Source organism: Zophobas morio, unplaced genomic scaffold, assembly GCF_036711695.1.
Source record: "Zophobas morio isolate AGI-343-1 ecotype UQ-CSIRO unplaced genomic scaffold, CSIRO_AGI_Zmor_V1 ptg000002l, whole genome shotgun sequence".
Taxonomy (NCBI): Eukaryota; Metazoa; Arthropoda; class Insecta; order Coleoptera; family Tenebrionidae; genus Zophobas; species Zophobas morio.
Window position 1 is genome coordinate 17,436,487 of NW_026972107.1, and position 21,420 is coordinate 17,457,906.

General features: G+C 34.7%; 1 protein-coding gene across 1 annotated transcript in view; it reads right to left on the minus strand.

The window, feature by feature from the left end:
- Window positions 1-17,575: 17,575 nt before the first annotated feature.
- The window catches only part of LOC135121146 (protein YIPF5), a 281,890-nt gene continuing 278,045 nt past the window's right edge, over window positions 17,576-21,420 (minus strand). The window contains exons 6-7 of the mRNA XM_064045487.1: window positions 18,022-18,203; window positions 17,576-17,969 (exon numbers count right to left, since the gene is read on the minus strand). Of these exons, the coding sequence (XP_063901557.1) occupies window positions 17,807-17,969; window positions 18,022-18,203 (345 nt within the window). The 3' untranslated portion in view covers window positions 17,576-17,806. The remainder of the gene's footprint in view (window positions 17,970-18,021; window positions 18,204-21,420) is intronic.

Below are 21,420 nucleotides of genomic sequence, written 5' to 3' on the forward strand. Positions count from 1 at the left end.
ATTTGCGCTTCGGTTGGAACACTCATAAAAGAGTCGTAAAACTAATTCGTGAGTCCAATGGTTTATTCAATTTCTCTAAAGACTATACTTCCATCGACGTTTAGTTAGCACCGTATAAAGTCTAAAAGCAATGCATTTTCTATAAGAGATTACGCTGTAGTGTTGCCAGTAACTTAAATTTAGAAATGTAGGAGCAGTCGATACCTAAATGCTGCATAATTTAGCACAAAATTGTTGTCACTGCAGCTGCTAAAATTGTATTTCTACTTATATGTTGACTTTTGCTGTAAATCCCGTTTACTTGAATCTTCGTATTTTGTTAAATTGCGCTGTACATTTACATCGTTTACCGCATCATATTCCGGAATCTATTTGAAGGTTTGCATGCTTTTTAGTAACTAAACATGATAGATTGCACAAAAGTGAGAAACTGATTTAATGACACAAAACATAATGCAATGGCATAGTTAAAATACAATAAAAACAACTAATTCAACCAACTTAAATTTAATTGAAAATGTTGGTACATTATTATTAACGAATCGCCATATAAATTTCAAGCGAGATTTACTTCGCAAAATATGAGGCGACGTCATCAAGTTTTTGGCGGGGATGGATACAGATATTTTCGTTAGTGTTTTATTATCTACAAGATAATCTGTCTACAGTGGTTGCGGAGCTTATCTGACTAATAAAACTGCCGCCGCACAAAATACTGAAGAGCGACATTTTCGTATTGCAGATGCGGTCCGTAGAGAAAATGTGAAATTAGGACATCGTCAAAATGAGCCTATTACAATGCTTCCCTAGCTTACGCTTGGTAAGTAAAAGTGAATAAAGTAAGATTTCAGCCAGAATAAAGAAAGGCCGTTACGGGAGAAATAGATGTGTATAAAGAATTTATTGCAGACTGACAGATTAATTCAAATTATTCTTTTTGTTTACAGTATGATTTCAACGCAGTTTAATAAATTTTGACCAAAAACAAGCCAGCATAGTGTGCAACCAATAAATACTGTATGCTTACTACAGCAAAATGAAATGGATTACATACGAAATACCCGCCATTTTCAAACAAATTAATCGTAATTTTACACAAAACGTGACAATCACACAATGTGACAAACACATAATTAATTTTCATTCAAAATAATCGCTCGATAAATATAATATGTTGTTATGTGGCGCGCAAAATAAGCTGCGACATGCAAAAAAAGAAAGAGGCGGTCATTTAAAATACTAGATAATTCAACGAAAACAAAAGTGAAAATTGATAGCTTTGTTAAAATATTGAACAGATCTTTACCTCTTTACCAAACTAAATTGCAAATTACGAAAAAAATTATTTACGGCGGAGAGAGAATTTATTCGTAGAATAAATGTGGAAAGTTCGAAAACAACGCTATGAGAATAACTTTTTGAATATATATTAGGAGGCACAAAGAGAAGTCAGATGGGATGACAGGTCGTATTAGTTAATCATTTATCAAATGCCAATAGCCATAGCCTAAATTCTATCGAATTTCCAAGAAATAGCGTGGAGTTTAATAGCCGTATTAAGTGTATGGCTTCCATCTTTATTCTGTCGGTAATCCGATTATTATCACGATGTCACTTGTTTTTTTCTTTATCGTTATCGATTTTAGTTCTGACGTTACTGCACTAGAAACAGAACAAAATGATACAAAAAAAAATGTTAAAATGTCGAGGATACTCTATAACTTTTATTTGATAATCGTAATCCCGGTACTAACTACCATACAACTAATCTAGAAATAGCTTTTGTCCAAAACATTTAAAACAAACCACAAAAGCATTAGATTTTTATCTAAAATTTCAGCTTAAAAAATACTAAATTAAAGAACTGTTAAATATGTCAAATTGCTTAGAAACGTTTCCATTTTGACCTTCACCAAAAATTATTTCGTGTCAAATGTAAATTAATTAAATTAGTTGACGGCGCCCTAAAAATTCCCTAAAACGCATACGTTAGAAACGTAGAACTTATTGAACAAGCTTCCAGCGCAAGATGTTTGTGTAGAATTCCCCATTATCTCACTCAACTGTTAATCGAATGAACAATCAAGTCATATCATCACCACACTCAGGGTAATCAATACAATGCTAACAATACATAATCAGACATGTCAAGATACTGCACATGTCTTCGCTCCCAAATATACTAGATGTCGTCTAGTAGGCGTATCGATCAGTTTTTGGTAGTTATCCCTTACATTCGGAGCTTTGTCCGTTTCGGTAACCTTTGGCCGGTACCCCAATAGCCAAAGTGTTATCATTTTCGCTTCCGTCGGCCCTCTAATATTTCAGTCAAGTTGTGTTTCTTGTTGTTAGAGATTCCCCGGCGTGTAAACAATCCCAGCAGCGAGATACACACCACATTAGACTACCAAATTATTGTCGAAAGCTGAACTTAGATAAGGCAAACTGGGAGACGAATGTTACTCCGCTAGGTATACCGAAAGAGGGCCGGCTGTGGATATTTTAAAGCCCCTTATAGATTCAGAATAGGGACATCCAGAAAGTTAACGGAAAAATTATTGGAATTCTAGGTCGACACTAATGTCTTCAAATCGAGCTAATGATAACAAAGAGCGACGTCAAGTTATCTGTCGAACGTCGGATGTTTTACACCACTTTTGTCTGACCTACATATATTGTTTTGCAAATGTTACACAAAGTTATGGCTTTCCCACACGAAACAAAGGGATCTAAGGTCGAATCATATTTTCCTAATAGAAGCATTTTATAGATGGTTGTTTTGAAGAATCTCATGTTTCATAAGCAATTCGGTCTCAGTGTGACACGTTTTGTTATAGTAGTTGGGAGAAATAGAGGTCTGTTTGTTGAAGGCAGCCAGTTGGGCACGCGCAGACTAAAACTGTCAGTGCTCTAAGAATTCAAGCAAAAAATTAACTACGAAAGTACTCAAAATTTAAAACCACAAAAAATGAAAAGTAAATATCCAGGAAACTACGAAAGCAACAATTTTGAAGCATTTGTAGTTTTGATTTATAGGCGCTGGCTCGGAATTTACGTATCGACAACCGAGTGGCACGTCGATATTTGTACATAGGATTTACCATATGTTTGAGTATTTTATTTAAAACAAAACATTACTTCTTGCACAATGCGTTGTCTGTCAGTTTTACTACACAAATATATAATATTTAAATGTTTATGTCGTTTATAACTATTGTGAAGGTGAAGATAAAAAAATTATGACGTCATATCAAAAATTCTTAAATTAATTAATTAGTTATGTGTAGATTTTTAATTGTACGTGTGAATTGTGAATTATAGATTTAACAATTTTAGAGTGTATGTTAAACTTATTACTATAGAAAATTAAACAAAATTTATTTGTTTATCCCTTCCGCGAAGTTAATAAACCTAGTTTAAAAAAAAATTAACTAATACTTTACTGTGGTTTTAATTTTTTTATATATAAAATCTGTCAGAAACATGTATAAACTCATTTATGTCTTGTCGCAAAAACGACTAATATTTTCTTAAAGGGAATCCCTACTTTAAAAATAGCTGAAATTTGTGGTGTTCTTAACAACACAGTGGGCGTCATTTATCCTAAAGCAATGAAGATGTTAGAAACACAAGGTTAACCAGTAATTGCTAATTTTTCAAGGCAATAGTTTCGTAACCACAAAAACCTTTGAAAAAAGTAAATTCTCCTTATGTGAGACAATCAAAAACAAGCAAGTTGGAAGATTGCCTTGCCAGTCGTACGCTCTGATAAAGTAATAAGGACAGACCGTCCTAAGGGCATTCCCTTTAATATAAACAGCAATAAGGAGACGAATCTATTTGTTAGGAACGAAGCCAAGATACGAATCGTATATGAAAGTTAAAAAAAGCACTTCCTTCAAGGAATCGAGTTGGAAATTTAACAAACTCAGATTATTATCTAGAATTTTAATAGCAAAAATCCGCGTTGTAGAACGCTTCGCTTAAAACTTGGATAATTACTTTTCGATTCAGACATGAAATTTTCAATTAAAACCGAAGATATCAGCGGATTTATTGTTTCTAATCTCCACAAATATTTAGCCAATAATCGGGAAACGTCCTCGAGTTCCCTCCTAGCATACGCCAGAGACAAATTATAATATGAATAAAAGTATAATTGAGGTTGTATTCAATATTGAAGAGCTTTATTCGGATTGAAAGTTTCAACAAAACCGACACGAAATTCCATGAATATTCATGCAAGGCCGAGCATTGTTTAAATTGGCATTATAGTAAATTAATATTGATTTTTAAAACCTGCGAACACATTTTACTAATCTTCATAGTTTTTTGAAGAAAAACTCATACCAAAATTGAAATTGAATCACGCCGGGGCGCCGAGAATTCGCTTCAAACTCATATAAAAAAACACAAATTATGTTTAATTTAAAACTGTGATCCACTTTAATAAAAGTGGAGGCACAATTGGAGGACATAAGCTTCGCTGAAAACTGGTAATCTTTTTCTGTAAAGCGAAGATAACTTAATATCCTTCAGTCCGGGAGTAATCAAGCAGCGTATAATAGCTTTTCTCTTTTTTTTTCTTTGATCGGAAAATGTCCATTATCAAAGCGTAACGGATAATAACAACTAAAGCAGAGAGCTAAATTTCACTACTGCACTGTCGACATTTAGTATCTGAAAATAATTCACTGTACGTTTCACATTAACGCAACATTTAAAAACCTGCCGATAATAAAGAGAAACCGCCAAAGGTGTTTTCCGTCACAAGTAGTAAGCAACGATGCAGATATCACAAAAGAAAGCCTTTGTGTAACTCACTAATAAAGCTTCATACACGGTTCATTAACATGGAAAGATCGCATAACTAACGATTTTGAATGCCAACAAACAGAACCTCGTTCATTAGCAGTAGAAACATCAAACCGAAAATCAAACTTTATTCTAAGTAAACAACTAACTCAAACTTCACTCTTTTTGAACACTTTGTCGAGCCACATTTTTACTTAATTACGAGCATTGCTCAAGTAAATTGACACACAAATCTAAACAGAGCTTTTTATAACTCTTATGTCGTGCTAATTTAATCTTATTGACCGGGTTTTGGACTAGTCACTTCAACAAGTTTAAGTACCTGAGTGTTAATATTCTTTTAAGTTTGGACCTAAAAAGGCTATAAAGTCGTACAAAGTGAAGTGCTTAAAAAATGCTTTCTCTGAAAAATCGTTACTGAGAGTGCGGATAACAACAATGGAAAGAACTTACCTTTCAGCAACTGACGTTAATAGGACCATTGACATGATTCAAGCTGGCCTCCGAAAAGCTGATGCGGCAACTAAGTGTAATGTTGCATAAATGTTATTTCCGGTAGTTTCATTATAAGATAAATGTGAAATGAAACTGGAAGTAAAATATATTCTTAGTGTGTGAGCCAATTTCAGCATTTTCTGAACTCCATAGATTACAATAAAAAAATAACTGTTTGAAATGAACAGTATTTACAAACGCGATAATTCTTCGAGTGCTAAGAATTGCTGCAAAAATTAAATATTTCACAGAAGGTAATCATGATGATAAGTCACGCATTTCATCCAATCCCGCTATTGGTAGAACAAACTTGAGACCTAAGAGGCCACAGAGATATGTTTCTTTAAACAACAACTACCAAGGGTCGTTATACGTGTAGGGAAAGACAAAATTGAAGTTAACAGTTGTATAACACTATGTAAGCAAATGGGCCAGATTTTATTTGCATATGCACTGGATACTGAATTTAGTAACTAGTACGTGATATCGATAAAATAATAAATTAACCAGGAGCATGTATATTGACATAATTGGATTATTCATAGCAAAATATTAATTTCAATGCCATTTAGGTCATTAGGTCACATAATAAAAACTCAGTCAATGAAAATAATAGTGTTATTATTATGACAATTTTTTTAACTGTTAACTTTTAATACAACAAGGTATTGAAGTTCATTCAAATGTGTCATTTGAGATATCTCAAGTAGTCCTAAGTGCAAATATTTGTAAATAAATCTGTAGGGAATGAATCAAAGTCATGTTGTTACTAAGTACAAGTAAATACATTTCACCAGTATGGAAACCAGCGATACTGAATTTTTATAAAAACGGTAAAAAATAGGCTCGAAATTAAAAACTAATTTTGCTAAAATGATTCAAAATTATTTATAATCACTACAAAGTTATTATTTTGCTACGTGGTCTTGTATCACTTGAATTACCCCTACCAAAAACTGTTCCTAAAGTCAACAGAGGATTTGTGACTGGTACCAATGGTGTTAATTTGGTAAAACTTCCTCAAATCTGGTGCATAGAAGATCCTATTTGATGAATCTAACGAAACAAAAGATCCGGTGGACAAATCTTTCATTACCGCAAACTGGTCAATGTTTATTGAAATTATTGGCAACACTGACCCGTATTGTTGACGTGTTCTTGAGTACCACTGCTGCCACCATAAACTCCCCCGTTAGTTACATGGGGTCTATATGCTCTTTTTCAATCACCTCTCACACAAAACGATGATCTATACTGTATTTGGTTTGAATATATATGAAACTAAAAATTACTGGCGTCTGCTATTCAGTGAAGTGCCTTTTGTAAAAAACAATATCTATTTACTGTAAGAATCTTACAGTTATCCTTGGTACCGAGAAACCGAGACTGGTAATAATAATAGTTTTTATTGTCCAATAGGTTACAAACCACTCACAGAACAACATACGCAGTAGAAGAAAGCACAATAATACACACAAGCAAATATATACAGGGTCTCTAGAATGTATGGAAACGGTTAAATATCTTGAGAACCAATTGTACAAATCAACTGAAATTAGGTATAAGGGTACAGGAAGTTGTGCTCTAATTTTAATTTATCAAAAAAATTGTTTCTTGTTTCATTTGTTTTCCAAACACAAGGCCAACTTCATTTTTTTTTAATGTCACTACCATATGCATTTTTGAACAGGGTTTTTTTGTGAATTCATTGATATAGCACCATCATATTTTCTTTCTCACTGAAATGGCAAAATAAATTATTAAACAATAATTAAATAAGTTAATAATTAACTCATAGATGAAACAATTACGTTGAATGATAAAATGTCGAACATTACGTTAAAATGGTTGAACGATATTTTTTTTTATCGTTGAATTTTAACGTAATTGTTTCATGTATCAGTTAAATAAAACAATGTTTAGTGAAATATTTTAATTAAATTAATAATTATTAATTTTAATTAATATTAAATGATAAATAAATCAATCAATAACAACCGAAACCAAATTAAACTTCTGTTTTCTGCAAAAGATGCTCAAAATGCTCTCCATTTATTTCCTAGCGATAAAAAGTACGGTGAATAAAATTTTGCAGTCGGTCTATTGATATAAACGTGATTTTTCAAATAGCCCCCAAAAAAAAGTCAAGCGGTGTCAAATCCGGTGACCTGGCAGGCCATGCCATAGTACTACTTCGGCCTATCCATCTGCCAGGAAAAGTTTCATTTAAGTACTCTCGCATTTCACGTCCTGCTTCACGGGGTGGAGTATCCTCTAGTCGAAACCAAATAGTTTCTGCTGATAACTCCGGATTTTGGTAATTGAGAGTCAATCCTCTAAGTCTAGGCACTATACGTTTCCGCAATAGCCGTAAGTATAGTATTTCCACCGATAGATTAGCTGACAGAAAAGTCACCAAATAGACCGCTATAAAAAGTAGTGCCAAAGGCGCTTTATTTGAAATATAAGTAGATTTGAAAATAATGTTAAACTACGTAAAATTACTTTTAATAATAATACAATTTATTTGCAACAGACAATATTATCTACACTGGCACATACACTTCGAATAACATTACGTACTTTATATTGAAGTAACAACCTCTGTAGGGAATCTTAAATTAAAATTTTCCTTCTTGATAAAAGAATACGCATTGGCAATCATTTTCTGTGCCAGGATGTTGTCAACAACAGTCATATTGCACCGGGTTGAAGAGGGCTACAATATATAATGGTATATAATTATTGCACAGAATAAATCAACAACACACTCTTGCGTAATTATGAATTTTATTCGTAATGTTTTCCATGGGGTCCATATGAAACGTTTTTTGACACAAACAACTTAACCTAAAATGTCCAAACTTCAGCCACTATACAAAAAATAGCACAAAGGTCTATAATATCATACCTAACAAATCAAAGCAAGTAAAAAAACACAAACACTAAACGCAAAAAACACACTTTTTAACTTTTTGAACCAAAATTTTAAATTAACGTCAATCAGTTGATCGTCCAAAACACAGGTTAAACGAAACCGGCCGACTGGCGCAGGCATAGAGGCGTAGGAAATTCGTTGCGCGGGAAAAGAAACGTTGGTTGCCAACTTAGGGGCCAATTCCAAGTTGGTGGCGCAAATCACTGGTGCAGCGCAACTTTATAATGCTAATTTGGGTATCAAATGCTGGTTGCTAGGGGTGACGGAATCAACAAACGCAGTTGTGTCGAATTTTCCATTGAAATTGCACCATGGAGTTGCGGCACCTCTAGTAGGCAGTGCAAGTTGGCGCAATTTATCTCGAAAAATTGCGCTTGTTTATTCCGTCACCCCTAGCAACCAGCATTTGATACCCAAATTAGCATTATAAAGTTGCGCTGCACCAGTGACTTGCGCCACCAACTTGGAATTGGCCCCTTAAACTACAACTCTTTAACAGCTTTAACCGTATAATGTTAGTATATTTTGGATTCTCCGATTGGCGATTGTGAATTCAAAATTTTCCAATCTATCGCTGGAAATAGTATATCTCTCAGAATTTAAACTCGCATTAATAAAAAACGGACCAATTACATGGTAACCAATAACACCGCACCAAACATTCAGTTTTTCTGGACGCATTGTGTGGATTTGCTCCATCCGGTATGGATTTATGTCAAACCAGTACCTGCAGTTGTGTCTGTTCGCACGGCCATTTAAACAAACGCAGTTTCGCCAGAAAACAAAATCTTGTTGATAAAATTTCCGTCTTGCTGTATTCTGTTCATAATAATTTCAGTAATTTCAACTCTACGATCAAAGTCATCTTCGTTTAACTCTTATAAAGCCTGGTTACCGATATTGGAGGTGATTTCACTAATGTCTAATCGTCTTAAGGGCTTTTACAAACGAAATAACCGCCCACTGCAATAAACGGTCGGATACATCAAGGTTTACCTGCGAGGGAATCGCTGTCGTACTCGAAAAATTTGTAAACTTCTTTAAACACAGTATTGATGGACACATTTACAGCGGGGCTAAAGAATAAATAGTCCTAAGATCGTTATCCCCAATAAAGTCACCTCCAAATATCGGTTGTATGGGTGAAACTTTTTGTTTTTCATTACTGTTAGATTGATTTTCTACTAACATTGTGCTTTAGGGCTAATTTTTGTTGACATTTTGGGATTGATTTTCTGTTGTGTCTAAGAGGACATTAAGGGTATTTTCACCATTTGTAGTAGGTTTTGTCCTGCCTGTTGATGAATAATCAAAAAACAATGGTCCACGATTGGATCCTTGAGGGACGCCTGATGTAGAGATGTAATATTTTGATTTAGATCCATTATATGAGACATATGTAGTTTACTCTGTCTGAAAGATACGAGTCAAGAGAGAAAAAAGACCTTGTAAGTTCAACCGAACTCGGTTTGCGGATCAGAATACCATGATCGACAGTGTCAAATGCACTGGAGAAGTCTGTGTATACAACATCTACCTGATAGTTAGTGTCAAGCTGCTCACATATAAACTAGGTAATAGTTATTAAGTTGATGGTGGTGGACCTGCCAAGCAAGAGGTAAGTATTACCTCCATATCGGGAACGTGAGATCAACAGTGTGATCCTATAAAGTACGGCTCCCTGTTTCTATGTCAACTCCCCCCTTCACGAAGTACAGACTGTTTTAACAAATGGGAACTCTGCCGCAAGCCGACGAAAGCCTTCAGTTCCTTATAAAAGGGGTGCAAAAGTTGATACCTGGCATGAGGGACTTGTTTACAAGCTCCACCTTCCAGGCGTGGCGTTGGCGTTGGTACAACTCATCGACTTATTTCTGGAAAATGTGACCATCTACTTACAGGCGGCCACTAATGCGTTGGAGGAGTAATGCAGACGTTGGTTCATCTGAGACAATCCCGATAAAAGTTCTCCACTCTTTATCACGAAAAGTCGTCAAAGCCCGGTAGGGTACGTCTCCATGTTCGGTCAGGACATCCCCTGGCAGAACAAAACAAAATATCTCGATATCTTCATTGACAAAAAGATGAGTTTCATTCCTCACATTGACCACATTGTAGCCAAGACCAGTGGAATCAAAGGCGTCCTGGCGTCACCAATCGGCAGACGGAGCAAGGTGTCGATCCACTATTTCTTATGCCTTAGTAGCCTGCAGCTACAGCCTTCCAAAACCCCATTTCTCCCGATCAAAATTCTCCAACCAGATTCTTCGAGAGGGCAACATTCCGAAGTTAAAGTAATTCCTGCACGAAATTGCACTTTTCACCTTCAAGAAAGCTTAAGAACACCCCAACCCCTTGGTCCGAGAAGCCATCGACTACAAGTTCGACAAGGCAGCCTCAAGAAGATACAAGGGGCCTCGCAGGGCTCGGTTTGACGACAAGATCGGCGTATGACTCCACCCGCTGCTCCCACCGACCGGCCACCCCCGGCCTTCCCCACCCCCGACCACACCGCCCTCAAAAGGCAGATAAGTATATCTAATTCCAGCGCATAGCACACATTTTTTCTGTTTCAGATCCTTGCACAGACCACCAGAGGAGGACCGTAAGACTAAAGTGTGATGAGGGGCAAGAGTTCAACCGAACTCCAACTCCAGGTTTTTGGAAATTAATATTTAAGTATTTTAAAACTGTAAAGCGACTGAAAGTAGTAGAAACATGGAGTTAATACGAGACCCTCTCAATCCTATCATTTCATGATTTATTATGATTTTAAAGTTGGATTACCTCAAACAGAATCTGCAGTGGCGCACTGACCCTTCAGAAGTCAGGACCCAGGTGAAGAGGACAAAAGTTCTGGTAAGTACTGAAGTGAGCAGAAGATGGAGAGGTTTTAGGGTGTTAAGCAATTTATTGCAGTCCCCCAGTCCTCCAGTACCCCTTGTCGAGAACATACACGGTGGTCTGCCCAAAGTAATTCACCTCCCAGACAAAAAAAAGTACCCGGTACTTCTGCCGCAACTGGTACCATGGCCAGTGTGAGATCCTGAGGCGGTAAACGGTAGGAGGAAGGCAGGCAGCTGCACGGGCGGGGAGATACTGTTCTTTCGTAGAAAGCAGGAAACTGGTTACCACGCCAGCCCTACCGATACCCGGACCATGAAAATCCTTTTGAACTAGATATGCTCAGCTTTTGAAAGTTGTGAGTTAGTCTTATCTACAGACATATGAAAGGCGAGGGGTCAGTTAAATTCCTCTAAAGTGTACTTACTGAGTGCACCTCTTTGTAGCGCAACTTTATAGAGCGGTAGACCAGAATCTCAAGCCGATCACGCATTCAGGATCAACAAATTCACCTGTAAGCAAACCATGAACCATGAGGCTTACTGATAAGTCTCGAAGTAAGGCAGTGGCTTAGGTATACCAGTACTGTCGAACTCAGAAGCTCGATATCTTGTATCGTACGGTCCTTATAGACCAGCTCTGTTTAAAACTAAGGTATGGAAACGTAAAAACGTCTGACCCGATACGAAGCACTTGTCTTCTGGGCAAGTCAGGTGTTCGAGGAGCTACTGGGGTAGTGTGATGTCTAGAGTGAGTTAACTCAGATAATGTGGGGTTGGCATCCCATCAAGTTACTCGCTCATCCCAGATACTTTACAGGGGGAGCAGTGAAAAACCTACTCATGGTAATATTCCCTTGAATGCAGGCAAGATATTGGAACGAATTTTCCGGAAAATATATACTTCTTAACGGACATCTCTACAGAGCGGACAACACAAAATTTGGACAGTTTTTGCAGCACCGAACGTACTGAATAGAAAATGTATAATGTAATAGCACCTCCAAACAACAGACTCTCTAACAGGTTAATAAATTGCGAATGGAATGGAATTTTATATGTATGATGAGTCAATGCTTTTGTTTCTCAACAAGGCTACACTTCATTCGGATCTTACTCTACAAAATATGAAAATAAAAATTTTTACACCCAATGGAACATCACAGTGTCCACTGTTAGATTAATGTGTAATTCGTAATTTCAAAATGTTTTAAGTATAAAAAATTTCTGATCAGAAGAGTTTTATTATCTATGGACGATTCAAAATATACCAACTGGAAAAATCTATAATTGTATTAAAGGCGAAAATACGAACTGGTACAACATGGAAAAGTGTTAAGTCGAAAATAATAACTACGTAGTGCTTTCTGAAGGCCAGATTTGGAAATTATAAAGACGGAAGAACCAATTCCGAATTTACAGAAGAAAATTATATCCCTTTATAGAAGTTTTTGATGAATACATCTTTTTGTGCGTACATATCTCAATTGTGCCTCAGCTATCTGAAATAATTTCTCAAGCAGAATAGCAGAATCTTCGATTATGAATTCTAAAAAAAGAATCAGATAAGAATGTGAGATTATGTTGACCAAAGTAATTTTGAGAAATTAACAATTAATGTCATTTTTCATTGATAGTTATCATACGATTTGTATCGGTTAAAGCTTACTCTATTTATTTTTTTCGCTCACGTTTTCATGTATATGCATAGTTAATTAAACATATTTCAATAATTATTTACTGAATGTACACAATTATTACTCTGAAACTCTCATAACGGATACCTCTCCATAACGGACATTTCTGAATTCACGTCTGTCGATTGCAGAGGTTTTATTGTATAAAAGTGTCGGCCTCTTCTGAAAACTCCTGGATTACTTGTTTCCAATTGTCTTTGTTTACCACTTCCACCAAGACATCTAGTTTCTTCATTACAAAATTTTCTTATTTTTCATGTTCATTCACTGTGTTCATTTAAAAATGTTTTGATGTACTGAAACACTTTTTGTGGTCTTTTATTTGACCCAAAAATAAAATTTTTCCTTCTTAGAATATGTAATAAATAATGTAAAAGAGAACTAAAAACGTCCAATCCGCCATCAAAAAGTTTGTCGAAAAAACAGCAAGAACAATATGTTCGAATTTGTTACCACCCTTAATGATGGTTTAATTCTGTTTTCATTCTTAATTCATTTGTTAACATGCGAAGTCTTTACATTTTTGAGAAATAATAACATTTTTCACTAAACGCAATCACAAAAATGATGTACATTTAGAATCATTATAGATTAGCCTATTTGATTTCAGACACTACTTGCACTTTTCGTTAATGTAATTTTCTTTTGAAATTAAGAACCAGTTCTAAGATGGTAAACAAAATTTAAGTTTAAATTCTAGGCGATGAATATAATGTATAGTAAAAGTATAGTAAAAAACGAGTAGCACAAGATAAAGTTTTATCACACCCATCCAAGTTTAGTCGCGTAAGGACGCATTTTCTAAAGGACGGGTACCATAAAAGTTTTATGAACCGAGTTTGTTGTACTTTTTTTATTTTATCTCTTAAAATAAAAAAAATACCTTATATTAAACACACAGTAAATTTAGAAAATATTGTCTGCTAATTCTTTAGGTGGCATTACTTGTGGTCAGACAACTGCCATTTTGTAGACTGATTTAGTGGTTAGTTTTAGAAGCGAGTTCGTTTTTGATGTATATGTGTGTAGGGTGATTAACTGATTATTATCGTATTCTGCGTCTCAACGGTATTTTGAGACCCCTTTCATGGCTTAATTTTAAGTGAAATTTGGGCTAGAAGATCCAGCACTTTTCACCAAATTAGATTAAAAAGAAATTTTAGAACTGTTGATGACAATGAACTTTTAAATAACTGTATCAAATTCTTTTAAAATCTATGAGAAACGAAATCAGTTTGTACTTTCATAAACGCAGCACAGAAAAATAAAATTTTCTGTTCAGTCTTATAACAAACTGGTTTTTCTTTTTTGGATTTTTTGATTATTTTAATCAAATATATATAGTACGTATACCCCACATTTTGTTAAAACACTTTTCGTAATTGTTGTGTTCCACATAAAATTTTATTAGTCGAACAATCTTTTATTTTTTCACACAATTTTGACTAATGCCCGTCTGAGCCACCCGTGCTCCAGTGATTGCAAACTCGAACTCGAGATCGGAAAATTTAAAACCGGTTTTATAGCTGGCACCAGAAATGATTATCCTGAACAACTCAATGCGCGTTCCGGTTGAATACTTTAAAGAGGAGTTAGCGAGAGGAATACAAACAGGCGCCATAGGGGACTGAATAAAGGGGGCCCACTAAACGACATAGAGATATATCTTCATCCTTTGTTTTCATGAATAACTGCGCAAGTTTTTTGCAGAAAATGTTTTAAGTCGTCATGATGGCACTTCGTGTCCATTTTACTGTAAGCACCATGAGAGCTACTACACACCGACGCAAAAAATTATTGGTCACATGAGTTAGAAGTTCATAATTCTTGAAAATTTTGAGACAGATTTTTTTTTCAAACGGCGTTAATTGGTCTGACTTTCCACAGTTTGTATTGAGGTTGTAAAAATGAAAAACTTTCATCGTTAAATTTTATATTTGACCTTAGAAACAACACTTTGAAGTTCTGCGAAATTTTGGTTAAATATTGCTTGACCGAACACTTAAATTTATTTATTCATCCCTTTCAGACAACCGACTGAAAAACACGCTAAAATACGATATGCCATGTACTTATAGATATCAAACGATTCATTTTATCGACTATCTCAGAAATGGTTGTTATTTCCTTGAAATTGTGGGAGCAATAATGTTGTGGTAAACGTTATATTGTATATATAAAAATCGATAGGTATGTTTATTCTTTTCAAGATGTTGACCATTCCAAACCTTTCTTGATAAATACATCCTGACATACATACAATTTTCGTTGTGTTTCAGCAGAAAGGAAGTTCTGTGAAAATAATTTTGTAGACTTTAAACGAAAATTGGGTTGCTTAGTATCAGACGAGACAAACTGTTTCCGATGAAAAGATGAATTCGCGGACGAGTCACTTTATCTGTCGTTTATCTGATATTTGTGGAATATATATATTTACGAGAATCTATATTTGGATTTAAAAATGCAATCATCCTAGAAGACAGAACAAGCTTGAATATAATTCGATACGACAGTTTAATGAATAATTTTGTTTTCCTCCGCAATCATAATGATTTTTTTGATGTTAACATCAGCGCAGGAAATAAAATTTAAATGCCAAGATTCGCAGTTTCATCCGGTTGAAAGGTTAACTTTATCAAAGAACAGAATAATCATGCAATAATAATTCCACGACAGATTCTCCTTTCATTTCTGGTATATTCGAACTTTACTATTATTGCTTTCCGCAAAAACATCCGTCAGAGATTTTCGGCTTCTAAAATTTTTGATGTAAACTTTTTTACGATTTCTGAAGGGCCAATTCATTTTTTCCAGGTTATAGACTTAGACATTTACCTAGCTGAAAAGCGCCATTAAGTTTAGGGTTAATATCGTCTTACTTTTACGGAAAACACATTAAATCTTTTACAACACATTGTACAGAATTATCTGCCACCGACCCTACCCACATAATAAATTATTTTGTTGATTTTTATATGCAGTGAACTGCAATAATCCTTTTAACATCAAAACGTTTTCTCTGCCTACCTCGTTTCAATTTTGTAGGCAGATAAATTTTTTTCCGCTTCAATTGTGTCTTTTGCCATCATATCGTGCTCTTCTTTGCTTTCGAGGTTACATATTTTTACCATCATTCCACAAACGTCTGATAAAATCGGTAAATAGGCCAGGAATATCGGCTTTCTCCTTCTCGGTCTTATCAACAAATGCTGAAAAACCATTACATATGCTGCCTTGTACACGTTAACAATTCATGAATGGAAATACAACATATCGATTTAAGAAACAAATATATTTTTTAATATTTATGGGTTTAAAAACAGACGTATTTTGTGACCTCTCGCTTTTTACACGTAAAAAAATACTCAATATTTTAGTTATTCCATGGATAAGTAAGACTGGCACCGACAGACGCTGTAAGTAGTTCATAATACAAGCCCCAGTTTCAAAAGGTTACGGTACAAAGGCCTAGTTTTTTCGTCCTTAATTTACATAATTAAAAAATTTCATGAATTTTCGGTAATCGAGTAATTTTCATTGAACGATAAATTCCGCTGTATTTAATACTAAAAATTTAAAAATGTAAATTTTAAAAGGCCCTAAGACTACATAACAGTAGAATTTTTAATTTCGGCAAAGTGTTGTAAAACTGTACCAATTATGACATATGGTATGTTTCTGCTTCTGTCTTCGTCCGACACACTGTATTTACATAGGAAAAGCACGTCTTAGCATTCTAGGGGCGAAAACGTATGCTACGTAAATACAAACTGTAATGAAAGCGACAACACTATAAAATAGATAGCGATAACGAGAAATAAATTATAAGAAGTTTTTATCAATGTGAATGATCGAAGAACAAGATGAAGTATGATAAATAGAAAATTTTTGAAGAGCCGAAGGAAAACGGAGACTTACCTTGGAACCTGTATTTCTAATTTTCTAAATGGGATTTTGATCAGAGAGTAGAACATGGTTCCTTTTTAAAATGGCACGGTTTAGTTTTGGAGATGATTGTCAGAGACAGATCGTGTTCACAAATTTTTGTTTGGAGTGGCCAAAATTAGAATAGGTGGTCAAAAGCACTATTAACTCGGATAAAGGAAGAAACTCGTGGTTGAAAATCAGAAAAATTATTTATAGCAGTGCTGTAGTTCTTGACAGTAGCTGCATTGAAATTGTCTTGTTATAAAAGTCTTTAAGTTTTGCATGATCAATAATTAATGTCAATTAATAATATTGTGGTTGGAAATAATTTATTAATTACACACCCAATACAATATTTTGAACTCAGAGCTGTCTCTTAAATCATCGATTAAATTTTAATTTTTAAATGTGAAAAAATTTTATTGAGTAAAATATGGTACATGATTTATCGTTTATTTAGTATTTTAGCGAGTGTACTGGCTAAATTTTTAAAATTTTCTAATTATCAAAGAACAACAAGCAATTGTTACAAAAAAAAAACGTAAATGTGTCGGCAAGGTCGAACTTTTATGAAAGAATTTACTTCTATAAATCTGTTTTTATTTGAAAAAGACTAATATTTCTGCACCAAGAAAGTAATATAGCATAAAAAAAAGTGAATTCAAACAGTAAAAAAGCGTAGCAAACATGCTAAACGTTACATTAATGTTTGGAAAAATATAAATCTTATTATTTAATGTTTCTACATTTAACTGTAATGTTTTTAATGAAAAAAAAAATTAAAATGTTTGATTATAACAAAATATATAATAATATATATAAAATGTAAAGGAAATGTAAAACAAAAAAAACACGCATAATAAATATGATAATTTCATTTACATCAGTTAACAGTGTTAATATCTGAATAATTGATGAAAGAAAAACATTCCAATACTGCAAGAATACACCTTTCCTGACATAAATGATCACGCAGACCATTACTACAAAACAAATATTTGCCCTTAATAATTAATTAGGATCTCGTGGCGCAGCGCAGTTGTGCGGAGGACGCATTTTACATTTAATAACGATGATGGGGTTGCTGAGAATTAAAAAATTGTAATCAAAGCGAAAACACCGTAAAGTAGGGCGCAGGGATAAAGCACCAAGGGTTGTTGATGATCCATGGCCAGAGCGGTGACAAACAGTTTGGAAGCCGAAAGACTGCACCACAAAATCGCCACGCTGGTCAACACAATGCCGACGTAGCCTCTACAAAAACAAACATAGATTAGAAAAGCTCTTTGGAAATTCCAAAACTTACTGTAAGCTCAGGATTACGTTCACTCCAGAGAGGCCGACCATTGGAAGGAGGCAGTAACCCAGAACCGTCACTACAGTGCCTATGGTGACACCTTGAGCCGACATCAGGCTCAACAGAGCCCACATCGACAAACACCCTAATACTCCTATGCCATATATGTAGCTGAAGTGGACTTTACCCGACTGGAACAAAACAGGCTCTAATTAGCATATTTTTTAAATCTGCATAACGTAAACAGGAGAGGGAGGCGTTTAGGCGTTGCTGTGTATTTGCTAATGACTTCTTTCACAAATTATATAAAGTGAAAATTATCTACTTCTTTGAAATTAAAGATTAAGAAGAGTGGTGTACATCTAATTTCTTTGTATTTTAAATGTCCTCGCAATATCTTTTCAACAAGTAATATACAGGGTCTCAGTAATATATTGTGGAGCAAAATCATCAACCATATTGTACCAAAAGATCAAATACTTAGAAACGAATTATAGTCGACATGTTGATGGCTACAGTCAACATAACACATCTGGAAAAAAAAATTACAGGCAGTAATCCCAAATCCATCGACTCTAATAATACTTAAGTAATTATACTAAGCCTATTTTCTTTAATGTAACGCTTGTCGTTGTTCGACAACGTGCATCTGCGAACACTTCGTAATTTTGTTCACACCGTGACAAATTTCCTCCATTTTGTTGACTATCGCAGACGATAATTTGTTTTTTTTTAGATTTTGGAAAAATGTTCACACTTACAATTTAAGAGAATTATTGGGTCATTACAAAGCTGCAGGTTGCAGTTTGTAGCCACTGGAATAGCTCTCAGTTTTTGTACTTAAAATCAATACTGATGGACACACTTAAAAAGCAATTTAGGGAATAATTTTTATCAAATGCTGGATTAAACCATGTGATACTGGAAAAAGTCGTTCTATTTTTGATTGAAAAATCTAAACAGGGTTTTATAACGGTGCGTTAGTTTCAAGCGTTTTACCTCCATTCAATGTTTTCAAATTTGTGGCTTTGTTTAACTCACATTACAAGTATAATCAAAGTAAATTTGTTTGTTTCGTACATCATACTTGTTCTGTTTCATTACATGAGAATAATCCTACGGCTCCAATTTATTTTTTGTAGCTATGTGTGTATGTTTTTTTATTCTTTATTCATTATTCAAATTAAAATGTATCTAAAAATTCTAATTTTTGTTCGGACTGTGTCCCTCACTTTTTTAGCGGTTTGTAGCAAATTAGCTGAAACAGAAATGACCAGAGATAGTACCCATGAGGGTAACCTTCAAGTCGGTCATTGTTCTCTCAATATTTTCTTCCATAACACTGAATTTGTATATTTGCGCTTTATATGTAATGTGTAGTTTGAAAGCCGCTGGATATGCGTGAATTTGAAGAAAAAATTAACCCGTTTTTGTACCGTACAGTTGGCCACCTGAAGGTTAATTGCACCGACGCGAGGTTCAAGTGCATTATAGCAGTGGTGTTGTCGGCCTAGTCGCAAGAGCTCGCTTTCCAGTAATAACTCTTACTTTATTTGCAGACAAGAGAAAGATAACTCGATTTTACGATCTTGTAACTGCTGTATTTTAAAAACTAATGTTAATTTCAGAAATTATATAACGGAGATTTTTTTATAAGATTTTAACACTGTATTCTCGGACTGCAGAAGATCAAGGAAATCACATTCTTTTTTCGCTCCCATCTTAGTTTCAAATTCTTTTAGTTATTCTTTGTTGGTTCTAACTATGTTTGTGTGCTCCTTGTACACTCCTTTTATAATGTTTATTGTTTTTTTCATTTATTTGCCTTTTTCCTAATGTTTTCTATATGTCTTGTCGCCTTATCTACTCAAATGCTTTTGCCAAGTCTATAAAACAAACATGTATTTCTTTGTTCTTGTTTATACATTCTTCGCTGATTTATCTAATCACAAGTGTTAAGTTTTGTGTGCTTCTTCCCTTTCTAAATCCAGAATGAGTTTCTTCTATACTGGTTTTAATCTTTTGTTCTTCTTTCAATTATTCTTGGCAATATTTTTCCGGGGATATTTGATAATGTAACACCCCGATATAACTCTTTTTAAAATTCATATATCGATAATATTGTTACGAAATACAGCATTACGCCGCCCCGGTACGAAGCCTATGGTCGTCGAGAGCTTTCTGGTTTTACGCCGATGATGATTCATCTTCAATGCGACCGAGCGACGGTGCGCTATAGAAACGCCTGGAAACGGAAGTCGCGAATGGGAATTCCGGAGAAGTCTAGAAGAGGTGACGTAGGCGTTTCGAGAAGGACCGCGTGCTGTTTAAATAGAATCCACCTTCGGGAACGATGATTAAGTCATCACGTCGAGTCGAGTGTAGCCAAAACAACGAGAGCTGAATTCGGCTAGTTGAGTCAAGAGCGTCCAGTGAAATTCGCCGGAATAATTTTTGTACATAATCTGTGCAATAGGTAGTCGTGTAAATTCGAGTAAGAAACAAATTGTTGAGTTTTACCCACGCCAATTTTAATTACCCCTACAACGTAACAATATTGTTCCTAACATCCAATCTTTAGGCATTTTTATTTCTTGTATTATCTGGTTCCTGAGCTTGTTTAATTATTCTCTTCCTTTTTCTCGTATATATTTTTATCATTTCGGGGGTTATATTATCTCTCCTACATGATTTTCTTATTTTTATTTTTTACATGGCTTCTGATAATAATTCTTCTTGCTGCATTGTTTCTGTCTCCCATGATTCATCCTGTTCCTCATGTTCTTCTTGTTGCCATCTGTCACTATTTTCTCTTCATCTGTGATTATGTTTCCATCTTTGTCTTTTGTGTTAGTCATTATTATATGCCTTCTTCTGATTTAGCTGCTGAAGGGTGCCGAAAAATAATTTTTCTTTTTTTCTGTAGTTTTAGATTTTCTCTCGAAATTATATTCTTCCGGTGTCTTTGCATTTATATTCTAAGATCACTTTAACTGCGTACTATTAAATTTTATGACATAATTAGGATTATTTGGTTGACAATGCGAGAATCAGCTTTTCGCATTAGGGTCCTTGTAGACTTGTAAGCCATGTCGCGTGCCTACAGAATTTCCTGTGTTGTCCCAAGTAGACGGTCTTTGGCGGTCGTACTTGATAATTTATGGTTTTAGAGTTTTGCGGGTTGGGCTTTTGACTAAAGTTGTAAAATATTATTAGTATGTATTTAAAGTGATCTTAGTATACTGTGATCCAAAATTGACGGATAAGCTCGATAGTAACTACGTTATTAAGAAGGTTATGAAGGACTCAAAAAAACAGTTAAAAAAATCTTTGAAACACAATTTTGAATATATTAAACTTCAAAATTGAAGAATTAACTCTGTAATTCTGATATGTTTTAATGTGACA